At 39.9% G+C, this 12,209-nt stretch overlaps 1 protein-coding gene across 1 annotated transcript; it reads right to left on the reverse strand.

The window, feature by feature from the left end:
• Positions 1 to 2,817: 2,817 nt before the first annotated feature.
• On the reverse strand, positions 2,818 to 10,228 carry psmc5 (proteasome 26S subunit, ATPase 5). Its single transcript, XM_062475143.1, has 12 exons — positions 10,089 to 10,228; positions 7,929 to 8,000; positions 7,763 to 7,832; positions 7,507 to 7,604; positions 7,361 to 7,417; positions 6,889 to 7,119; positions 6,302 to 6,428; positions 5,977 to 6,167; positions 3,854 to 3,952; positions 3,604 to 3,714; positions 3,410 to 3,496; positions 2,818 to 3,002 (listed from the first exon to the last, which is right to left on the reverse strand). The coding sequence occupies exons 1-12, from the start codon at positions 10,197 to 10,199 to the stop codon at positions 2,949 to 2,951; spliced, it is 1,308 nt and encodes a 435-aa protein (XP_062331127.1). The 5' UTR covers positions 10,200 to 10,228; the 3' UTR covers positions 2,818 to 2,948.
• Between the last annotated feature and the right edge of the window lie 1,981 nt (positions 10,229 to 12,209).

A 12,209-nucleotide genomic window follows, 5' to 3' on the forward strand; every position in this document is an offset into this window, starting at 1 on the left:
GAGGCGCACGCCCACCCGCAAAGCAGACAGACGCGCCGCTGCTGCCGTGGATTCTACATTCTAATATAAATTTTCACATTCGAATTTCTGTTTTTAACCACTATTCGAATATATATTCGAATTTAAAATATTCGTTGACAGCACTAGTTACTAGTATCTATTCCCGATTTACTAGTAACTTTTCATTAGATACTAGTACCTATTCTTTAGTTTCTAGAATTGATGGCTTAAGGGCTGTACAGTAGTTCATCCACCCTTACATTGGGAGTTAGGGTTAGTCTGCCGGGTACGAGTCTTTGGATAATTTTTCACATGACCTGCATAGGCGCAGTACTTGTAGCTAGAGGAAACATAAATGATTTGTTCATTTTGACTGGGTCTTGGGGTACGGGTCTTTGGATCATTTTTCACGTGACCTGCATAGGCTCAGAAGAGGAAACAGAAATGATTTGTTTACCTCGTTCACTTACGCGTGACTAGGTTTGTAAGACGTGAATGATATTCGTTCACAAGTAATAATTACAGGTTTTGTTATTTTAACTTTTTTGTACTTAACTTACAGTTCAGTGCAGTGTAATTGTTTGCCGTGATAATGAAATGACCATTTCAAATCATACAAACTGTCATGATGCATTATTTTAATGCAGGAAAGAAAAAGGTGCAGTTGTCCAGAGGTGTATTTGTCATACACTGTCGGTGCGCAGTGCTTAGCTTTTTTGGAGGCCAATGGGAGATTAAGGCGAGCGGGAGTTCAGGGATCGTGACGATTTATTGGCCCACAATGATGACTGGTTGATAAATCGTTAAGGATATCCGAAAAGCCATTCTTTTGTATCTCTGTACTGAGTGAGCTGGGCCCTGTGTTGGAATGCATTTACATTTATGCATTTAGCAGACGCTTTTATCCAATATTCCCAAGTTAAAGTCAAGCAAAACTCAAGCACATCAACTGTAAAAGTTCTCTGCAACTAGGACTTTTCAGCAGGAACTGGCAGACAGGTGAGGGAAAGACAATCCACCCTCGGTCATGTGATGCCCGAGGTGTGTGATGACATGATCCGCCTGTCCCCAAGGTACATTAGATTCCCTTTCACTGCGGTTAACGAGGCCGACATTAAAACGGTTTCCCAAATGTAATCAGTGCTATCGACTGCACACATGGTATGTTAAGAGCAGGGTTGATTCTTTTTTTGTAAATCAACCCAATTTGCTGTGGTCAGTGCCTATCAACAGAAGAGCTACTGTAGCTCAAATTGAGGAAAAGGTTAATGCTGGTTCTGATATAAAGGTGTCAGAACACCTTTAGAGAAGAAAGCAAGCTGGCAGAGCGATGCTTTGAGCAATGTTCTGATGGGAAACCTTGGGTCCTGCCATTCATGGGGATGTTACTTTGACACGTACCACCTACCTAAGCTTTGTTGCAGACAATGTACACCCTTTCATGGAAACAGTATTTCCTTATGGAAGTAGGATAAGGCTAGCCTGGTCCTAACCAGACTCTCGTACATTTTATTTGTACAGAGAGTCTGGGATTGCTCTATTGACAAGCATTAACTTCCTTTAAGGCGGGTACTCTGTTGAAGTTTAAAACTATTGGATCTGCCCGGAGCCACCCAAATTAGGGCGCAACATTAACGTCATCGTTAACAGCCACTCCCTCTGTTCGCTGATTGGACCGCCAAAAATGTTTCTGGCAAAAACTGACTAATATACCGAAAGCCCAGACCTAGTACAGAAGCTAAATGAAAATTGAAAAGTACGTAGGAGGGCAGAGCCAGGCTAGGATAAGGCACCCTGCTATAAAGCAAACATTTATCAGAAATGTTTTGAGGAACACAAGTTTAAGGTTTTGAAGGCACACAATATGCATCTAGGAAAATGTATTACATTTTAAAGTTAAACAACAATTAGGTGCACTTTGAGAGCAAAATTAAGAGGATAGATCAATGTAGAATCTGTGCTCTTGTAAACAATGTCATGTTCTTTTAACCATAAAGACATTTTTTGTATAGCATACATTATAAAAAACAATTAAACAAACGGGATTACCTGTGTTGAACTAATTTATTTTCTATAAGTCAAAAGCATCACTTACTGTAAAGCTAACACACATCCAATAGACATCATTTTTTATTAAAATTGTTTCTATTAGATGATGTAAGATGGGTCTGTAAACCTCTGCCCACTCAGCCTCTGATTGGCTGTGAGGTTTAGGCATTAGAAGTGACGATTGGTTCCAGAGCCAATGTAAAGTTGCGACGCACGGGTAAAATGCTGTGTTGGACACGGCCACGCCCCCCCCCCCTTTTTTTTCTCATCGTATCTGCACGAATCACGTAGGTTACCCATTTTGGTTTCAAAAAGGTGAGCTTCACCTAAGTTAGCATGCCTGTACATGACATAAAAGATCTGCTGCTCACGTCTTGGTGCCAGATACCACAGCACCCCTTCAGAGGTCTAGTGGAGTCCAGCCTCTATGGGTCAGGGATGTTTTGGCGGTAAAAGGGGGACCTACACAATATTAGGCCGGTGGTCATAATTTTATGGCTGATGTGTGCTACTTCAAGATGCATGCCATTCATCTTAAATTGCACACCTTTTTTGCTTAGGTGTAATTATTCCATATCAATATGTACCACCACAATGTGTGTGTGATTTCTCAATAACCCTCCAGGCCTCTGTGAAGTGTGAACCAGATATGACAAACCTGCTCTCTGGGGTTCATAGGGTGCCCCAATACAATTGTTACTGAATAAATTGCTATGTAGGCTCAACTTTATCTTAAAACAAAAATAAAATGGAATGCAAGGTCACTGATTCTCAGTACATACATTTATTGTAGAATGAATCTAGGTTAACGTACATAAATCAAAAGAAGAAAAATATACAGGTTTGAGAGACTTGGCGACATAGGTCATGAGCACTGAGCTGAAATTGACCAAAAGTATTTACTTCCACAGTTTCTTGATAGACATGTTCTTCTCACTGTCCTTCTGCATCACCTGCAGCACATACAACATGAGTGTAGTTATTAGCCGGTACACCAGATCATACTTAACAGGCTCACAATGAAAATGGGCAGTAATAATGCAACAGGAATAATGACTCAAGTATGGAATGTGTGAGATAAAAAATTATAACATTTGCACATAACCAGACATCCCAGACATATTCCTATATTAACAAGCAAGTTGGCTACTGATGCACCAATGAGAAAGAAGAGAGCGCCTATTTAGGCATTGTATTATAATAAAAAATAGCCAGTAGTTCCTGTGGTGTTCATTTAGACCAGTCCTCTGCACAGTTCACCCTCTACATCACCAGAGTCAACAATGTGTTTTAGAAGATCACTACACCAGTTTAGAAAATTCATCCCAGCCTGTTAAAATATAATGAACAAGAGACAAACCTTCGCAACAGCCATCTCAAAATCCTCTTGGGTGACATGCACTCTCCTCTCTCTGAGGGCATACATCCCAGACTCTGTGCACACACCCTAAGAAACACACCAACACAGTTAGACAGGAGATTGTGTGTTGTTTTTTATCCTTCTTGGTTTCATCCCCTGTATCGTACAATACTAAGAGTTTTCCAGCATCGTACCTTAACTTCAGCCCCAGAGGCTCCTGGCATGAGCTCAGCGATCTTCCTCAGGTTGATACCTCGAGTCAAATTCATTTTACGTGAGTGGATCTTCAGGATGTCCAGTCGGGCCTAGGAGGGGGACAGAGAAATTACATGGAGTCATGAAAATCATTATACCTGCCATGATTCTAGAACTGAATATTATTAGATACTGATTTTATTAGATACTGCATTACAATGCAGTAAAAAGAGTCTGGACTGTACCAACCTCCTCATTAGGAGGGGGGAACTCAATCTTCCTGTCAATGCGTCCAGGTCTCAGAAGAGCGGAGTCCAGAATATCAATGCGGTTGGTGGCCATAATGACCTAAGGGACAATTAAGTGATAATTACAAACATTACAGATGTTACGTTCATTCATTAATAATTGTATTACTTTGGAAAAAAAAATAAAATAAGCAATCACAATAGTTACAAACGATTCAACTACATATATCAAAAATAAGGGAGGTCAACGGAAATCAGTAATAAACTATTAAGTTCTGCTTTTTCTACATATTCCCCACTAGTTAACTTAGCATTGAGACGTTTACTAGCAGGCAGGTTTATGTCCAAAATGCTACAGCTTAACTAGCTATGTGCACTGTGATGTCATTGTTAAGCAGTCTTGATTTACCTCAGGTGTACTGCTTGCCATCAACAATTACTTTTTTTCTTGTTACGCTAGCAGTGCTTTCTATGATAATTATTTAATGTGATGTACGTCTCTGCCCTTTGTTGTTATTCAAGTCCCTATGCACATCATTAATTTACACTATTACATTATTTTCCTTTATATGCATTTATAATTTTACTTGATTTAGTTACCTTGAAATGTTATAGTATTTGTATCTTATTTAGCTATTTCTTTAATCATTGCAACGTTGTTGATCAGAGTCTCATCTTAAGCATTTCACTATCCAAGTGTCACTCTATAATAGCAAATAAAACACTGACAACACAAACTTCATTCAAATAACACGTCCAATATCAAATATGCGCTTACAATATAAATCAGGGCCGTGTCTGCTACCCTTGCAAGGTCTGACCCAGCTTGTCTAGAATCCTTTCATTCATACAGGGTTTCTGCAGGTTTCAATAAGTCAAATTTAAGACCTTTTTTAAAGACATTTTAAGACCATAAATATTGAAATTTAAGGCCTACATCAGCGGTCCCCACCTTTTTACCAGACAGGCTTCATGTAAGACATATTTTTACGGACCGGTCTTCAAGGTGTGGCGGATAAACACAACAAAATCAAATGGTACGACCATCATAAGTTACTAATAATATATAGCCTATAATATGGAGAGAAAAAAAAGTAAATTCATGAAAAACACAATTGACCTAAACGATGTGTGAGTGGGAGCCCTGCGCTTGTTTCTGTGCAACCAAACGGTCCCATCTAGGGGATCTATTTTTTTCACATTTTCTGCGGTTATTCAGACTGAAAATCTGTGGAATTCCGCTAACCTTCCTGTTCTTATGTCACAATGACCGAAGATGTTCCACAGCAGTTTGACGCCAAAGGTTGATTGAATGTTGACAGATTGTGTGTGTATTGATCCATCCTCTTAAATATCGCCTGAAAACTCCCTGGTCCTGTCTATTGCTGTAATTTGGTTGATAAGTGTTTCCGTGTCAATTCTTCAGGGCTGAATCTTGGCATTTTTGGGCAGCAGTGCTCGCGTTTGACGTCAAACACGTCACAAAGCAAGGGAATCAGCAGAGGACAGCCCAGGCAGATAACCAGTGGGCTGATGTATGAGTTTTTGGTCTTTATGTTTCTAGTTTATTGTAGAAAGACCTTAAAATAAATAAATAAAAAAAAACCTTCACCAATGATTTAAACATCGAGAAATATTGTCGTTATACGCGTTATTATGCTATGAGTTTACTGGTCTGACCCACTTGAGATAAAAGTGGGCAGTATGTGGCCCCTTAACTAAAATGAGTTTGAGACCCCTGCTCTAGAGCTCCGCTTTGTAGGCTACGACAGAATACTTTGCTGCTACTTTGTAATAACTTTCTGCGGCCAGCGTTTCTGGAAATGAACGAGGGTAAAACCTTTTTTTAGACCTAACTAAATTAAATTGAAGACCTCGGATGAAAATCTGGCAGTTTTTAAGACGTTTTAAGGCCTTAAATTTAAAGTTCTGAATTTTGGACTTAAGAATTTTTAAGACCCCGCCGCAACCCTGTTCATAGTAAGCCATGATGTGTTATTTTGCCTTTATAACAAGGTGTTTCAAATAATATGTCAATTTCTGTTGCACCATCCCCCATACACTGCTCCATGTTCACTCACATTCCTCCTTACATGGAAGGACAGGCTCCATGTGGGTACGCACCTTAATGTTCTTAGTGGCCTCAAAGCCATCCAGCTGGTTCAGAAGCTCCAGCATAGTCCTCTGTACCTCACTGTCACCCCCAGAGCCACCCTCCAAACGCGAGGAGCCAATCGAGTCAATTTCGTCCATGAAAATTATGGAGGGTGCGTGCTCCCGGGCCATCACAAACAGCTCCCTTACCATGCGGGCACCTGGCAAGAAGGAGTGATGGCATACAATATGCATCTAGTCTATTGGTATCAAAGATGCTTACGTGAAGTATGAGATGCCTTCAATCACAATAACAATGCAGGTTGCCTGTCATGATTGTGGATTTGTGACTCACCCTCGCCAATGAACTTCTGCACCAGCTCAGAGCCAGACACCCTGATGAAGGTGCAGTCAGTGTGGTGAGCCACAGCTCTGGCCAGCAGAGTCTTCCCTGTGCCAGGAGGCCCGTACAACAGCACACCCTGGACATACAAACACACAGATAAGTATAAATCATTCACCTTTCAGGTCCACACCTTCTGTTTTAATCTGGGCCATTTTTGCCATGTTATTATTTAAATGATTCTAATACTTTCAAAATGTCAGAAAACCTGTATATAATTAAAAAAAACTGTAGGGCTTAACTCTATGGTGGTGGGGGGGTTTCTGAAGGACAAGTGTCTAAAAAGCTTACTGTCGAGCTCTGATTTCAGTCTACGGAATCAAGTATTCAACATAAGTCCTTATGCCCAGTGAAGTAATTTTCGGGCCATAAAAGGTAACAAGGTAAAGGTTCTTACATTAACAAAAAGTGTTATATTTCCCAAAACATCCATTATTGTAGTAGACCAAATTATGCCAATTTAACTTTTTTGTGGAACCAACAAAGCATAACACACAAAATGCTAAGCTTGGAACTCATTGCCTGGCCCAGTTACCCACCTTTGGCTGTGCAATACCCAGTGCCTCAAAGAGCTCTGGGTGCTTGACTGGCAGTTCTATCACTTCCTTGATCTCTTTGATTTGCTTGTCAAGGCCACCGATCATCTCGTAGGTGGAGTCAGGCACCTTTTCTACCATCATGAGTGACACCAGAGGGTCAACTTTATTTGGCAGGATCTTGTGAAGGGTGTAGCTGTCATTGCGTAGAGCCACACGGCAATTTGGGGTAACCTTGTGTGATAAAAAAACAAAACATGAAATTGTTAGATTTTGTCAAACTGTATAGTTTCTTCTTACCAACATAAAAATGACAAAGCAAAAAAAACATTAACAGATTCTCCACATTATTTTATACAGCTTGACAATTTCAAGTAATAATTGAAGAACTACCTAAATCTAGCAGGTTTTCCCAAGAAGACATATGAAGAGGTCTGAATACTTTCCAAAAAATGCTATACAAATACATACTTACATCATTGATGTCAATGTTCTTATCCACATCAACAACAAACTTTCCCTCTGGATGCACCTAAAACGGACAAAACTGTAGTCAGACTGTTGAATTGTGCACAATGAAAAAATTATTTGCACAATAAGTAGCCACAAAAAACTGCTCACTTTGACCAACACTTTCTTCTTGTCCATTGCCCTCACTACCTCTCCCACATAGGATCCTTGTTCCTGTAGCAGCTGCAACTCCTCACGAAGCAGACGCACTGGAAACATATTACACAAGACTGATTGGTTTGTTATACATAGTCCCATCAAATACTTATGGGATCTTTTAACCTTAAATAAGCAATGGTAGCTATTATGTTTTTTCTAATTTCACTTCAAAACTAATCTAAACAATGGAGTATAATATAATGCACACCTTTTGCATTAAGCTCATTCCGCTGGGCCTGCAGACGTCTCAGATTCTGGCTCTTGTCATTCACGGTCAACTAGAGAATGGAGACACGTGAGGGAAGTTTTTCTCATCTCAACGGTTATTTTGCACACCAAAAATGTGTTTTGGAAAAGCCTGTTTGTTAACTCACCTGCAACTCCTCAATTTTGGAAAGATAATACTGCCTGAGACCAGAACCACCTTTATTGTCCTCCATCTCCATCTGCCAATACAAATCAGGTCCACACAGTTTAATGTGGACTCATTTGGTTGTTCTTTTAATGAACACTTGACCGGTCGGGATTTCACTCTAATATTACTGTAACTGTTAGCTGCTCCTGGTATTCTCTAATTCCTGCTCTCCTCTCTGTCCCCCCTCCACACATCCCTTGTGGTGTGGGGGGTGTGAGCTGACAGCTTCTGCCTGGTCGTGGGTCGGTCAATGCTGGACCTGGTCGCCAGTGGACGTCCATCTGTGACAGTCTGCCAAAGCTGGATCTAATCGCCAACCGGAAACCAGTCTCCATGACGGACGACAGCGAGTTCCGGTCCCTTTCCTCACCCCCCGGCCTGTGATGCTGCACTGGTCACAGTCCCCAGCCCTGTGGCTTCCTCTGCAATACTGACATTTACCAACTGATCCAAGCTGAACACTGGATTTTGATGTTTCAACACCCATTGACACTTCCCTGCTGTATGACTATGTTAAGCCTGTGTTCTGCTCTTTTTCACCAACCGTCTCTGGAAGGGATCCCTCACTGAACTGCCCCTCCCAAGGTTTCTTCCATTTTTTCTCACCTCTTGTGAGTTTTTCTGAGAGATTTTCTGGGAGTTTTTCTGGGAGTTCCTTGAGGGTTTAGGTTGGTTGAGGGGCAGTTCTATGGGTGTATGCCCTCTGTGACATTGCTTGTAAAAGGGGCTATACAAATACATTTTGATTTGATGAACAGCTCTGTGAATCCCACATAGTCCTAAGTATCCAACTGGACACTTGATCTGGGATTGGATCAGCCTGGTTGGGTCACCTGGAGGTGGGTGTGTGATGTTGAAAGACCCAAAAACACTATATAAAATAGAGTTTCCATTGACAAATTATATTTAGGAAAAACATCAAGTTCTGTACCCTATCAGTATTATATCAGTTGTCACCAAAAGGTCAAAATAAGGTTACACTTATCTGTGAGAGAAATTTCTACCATAGATGGTACCGACGGTACCCCAGAGGTGACACAGGCAGACATTTTAACAACCCAGTCATTCATGTAGGTGTTCTTTGGGTGTCTTAGAGATCTATCTTCCACCTTATGATTACTTTTTAAAATGTTTTTACCTGTGTTTACTTAGAAATGGGTAATTCGTAGATAAGTTGATAACCCTCACTGCAGTAATATTGGCGTGGAGACCCTTGGTCAGAAAGAGATTTTGTACCTGTATCCTAAGGCATATTTAAGACTAGACAAATACAGGCTTCTCGTTTAAGAAAATGTAACAGAAAGCACACAGAAAACACTACAACTAGTAGCATAGCTAAAACAGACTGAATTTTCCCTGTCGTTTAATAGGATAGCGTCTTGGAATTACGAGCGCAATAAAAATCGACAACGTTTGAGTTGTCTTTATACTACATGGACATTTTAAAATAAGTTGTACATGGTAAAAGTATTTTATCATTAATTAAAAAGTGTTTTGTCGCTTAAATGAATGAACGGAAGACAAAAGTAGCTTAAGAGACGTTACCCATCTGAGTCTTTCGACGGAAAAAAACTCAAAACCTTTTAAAACAGAACTGTTTTTTTTTCTTGTTACATAGCTACAGTAGTTAATATCTGTACTTTATAGTAGTTACATTTATACAAAGCCATGGTTTCACCGGGAATGACTGTTAAACCCGCATTTCTCTCAAACTTGTTTTTCGTCCGTAACTTAGTCTAGAGATAGTTTGGCTTTATCATTTAGGCTACCAATTCACCCAACGACTATGAAGATCACAATAATCCACAATCATGCATGTCAATGAAAGTTAGTGACAACCATCCAGTAACACAACAATTTTATAGCTACTGTAGCTAGAACGCTTACAGTACTAGAACTAGCTAGTGCTAGCTGCTTAGCTTAGTCAAGCTACAATGAGACAGCAAACCGTCAGGATCCATTGTCATGTTCACTATCCTCACACTAGACACAAAAACCAAACATGTTACGAACACCAATTTAACGAAATACTTGTTTTTTGTTCATTATTAATGTGTTTACTATTTAAACAAATTGTTTAACTATAAGAATTTAGAATTAACAACAGAAAATGACTTACATGGTCCATTCCGTCCAACGCCATGTTGAAATCTTCAGCTTCCGGTATGGCGAAAATCTTCTTCTGTTGAGTTTGTGTCAGATTGCACGATTGAACGTTTATGAGGTGCATCGCCGTCTCCTACTGTAAGGGAGTGTAAAAGAAACCAAACAACCAGAAAACCCAAAACTATATCCTCACCCCAGTTTCACGAAGGACTGTGAAGAAAGCCCTACACATCTCCCTGCTGCTAAAAAGGAAACTTCACCCAATAAGGTTGGGTGTTATTAAATCACTCATTTTGTGCAATTTAAGTGGCAGTTGTCAGCCATCTTCAAATTGTTCCGTAGGCTACTGCAACCTGTATATAAGTCTATAAGAGACTTGTTGCTCTTGTGGTTAGTGGTAACTGACTTAAATTGTTGTACTCGCTGTGATATATTGTTTTTATTATTGTTGCTTGCTTTTTTCCACAGGTACACTTGCACTTATAGCAGTTCATGTTGTTTAATTGTAACTTGTTTAACTACATGCTCTTATGGTTCTTCCCTTTGGCACTTATTTTGGTTGTTCACAATGTGTGCTTCATGTTTTGGCTACTCGCAATGTTTTGTGGCTATCTCGTTGTTATGATCAGTGACCTATGCACTTTGTAAAGCTCTCTCTTGGAAGTCGCTTTGGATAAAAGCGTCTGCTAAATGAATAAATGTAAATGTATAAGTCTATGACTGCAACCAATTGGGCCGGTGTTGCGTGAAAAGATTTCTAGAATAAATGGATAAGGTGAATTGGTGTGGTGTCACAGAAAGGGGCAGGGCACAAGTCTATCAGGAAGCTCCGATGAGAAAATGCATGCACAACATGTCCTAGATTGCCCAAATTCACCCTACGTAAATAAATACACTAGGAGGTGACTCCCAGATACAAGAGTGTTGACAGCACTGAGAAATCCTCACAATATTACAAGGCCTGTCCTGGGGGTTGTTCCATCAACGTCGATTAAGGAAGTCTTGCTTACTTCAGCGAGAGTTCCGTTCCATTAAGGTGGCTTATTCTAGTCTAGTTCTAGCTACGTAACCAAGGTAACTTATACTTCTCTGCTTCGGAACTAGCCTGCTCCGTGTCGAGCTAAACTAATAGTCAGGTTCACTGTATATATTTGGGGGGGATTTGCTAAACAATAAATTTTTGGAAAGGTTATTGTATACAGACATCCTTGTATACAGACATACAGGCTTCCTTCAGATTTTAACAGCTAAACCCACATTTTCAGGGTCAAGGAATCCAATGTGCTAGTTACAAAGCTACAACTTTACCACATTAACCCATAGATGAATAAGTGGGTCAAAAAAGACCCAGTGTGGTTGTTTTCTTGCAATATCATTGTAATGAAAAGTTGTTCGCATTTAATATTCCATGTTCCTCAAAATCATCATTTTATCATCCCATTGAAATACATCCACAATATGGGTAAAAAAATTACACATCACAAGCAGTTGGTCAGATAAGTCGGAATTCCTTTTATTGAAGAGTTTAAAATTAGCTAATGTAAAACGTGGATGTTCTAGAACTATCGACATGCACATTTAGACCACAATATGATTAAGCAACCTTTTTAATTAGACAGTTTCTATACATCATCATCATCGCTTTCATTAGGGGTGTAACAATATATCGTGGTACAATACATTGCGGTACAAAAATTTAACAATATGTATTGTGGCGTCATGACGATATTTTTCGATATGACATTTGTTTTATCCTATTGGTTGAGCTACCTTCGCGCCACATCTTGCACCTGCGTCTCACGTACACACAGCATTGAGCATTCACAGCAGTGTTGCCAGGTCCCAGTTTTCCCGCGGAATTGGGCTACTTTTGAGGTGTTGCCGCGGGTTGAATTTTTTGTCCGCTGGTTCGGGCAGACCTATTTTGCATGCAAATTACATGAATATCTTTAAATAAAAATACATATTTTAAATGAAATAATTTATTTATACCCAAATCCTACCAAACTGACTCCAGATCAGCACTGTGCGTGTGTGCCTAATGCTCTCAGTCTCCTGAGAAAACCTCCTGAAAACTTCTTTTAATGCTGGCATACTAAACATTTGGTGTTACTTTGTAGATATTACAATACAT

The sequence above is a fragment of the Osmerus eperlanus genome, chromosome 12 (assembly GCF_963692335.1).
Source record: "Osmerus eperlanus chromosome 12, fOsmEpe2.1, whole genome shotgun sequence".
NCBI lineage: Eukaryota > Metazoa > Chordata > Actinopteri > Osmeriformes > Osmeridae > Osmerus > Osmerus eperlanus.

Coding starts and splice junctions, on each gene's coding strand:
- psmc5 (XM_062475143.1), bottom strand. CDS start 10,199: ATGCACCTCATAAACGTTCAATCGTGCAATCTGACACAAACTCAACAG. Junction 7,605..7,762: donor GAATGAGCTTAATGCAAAAG/GTGTGCATTATA, acceptor ATATGTTTCCAG/TGCGTCTGCTTCGTGAGGAG. Junction 3,953..5,976: donor AGGCCACTAAGAACATTAAG/GTGCGTACCCAC, acceptor ATTGTCCCTTAG/GTCATTATGGCCACCAACCG.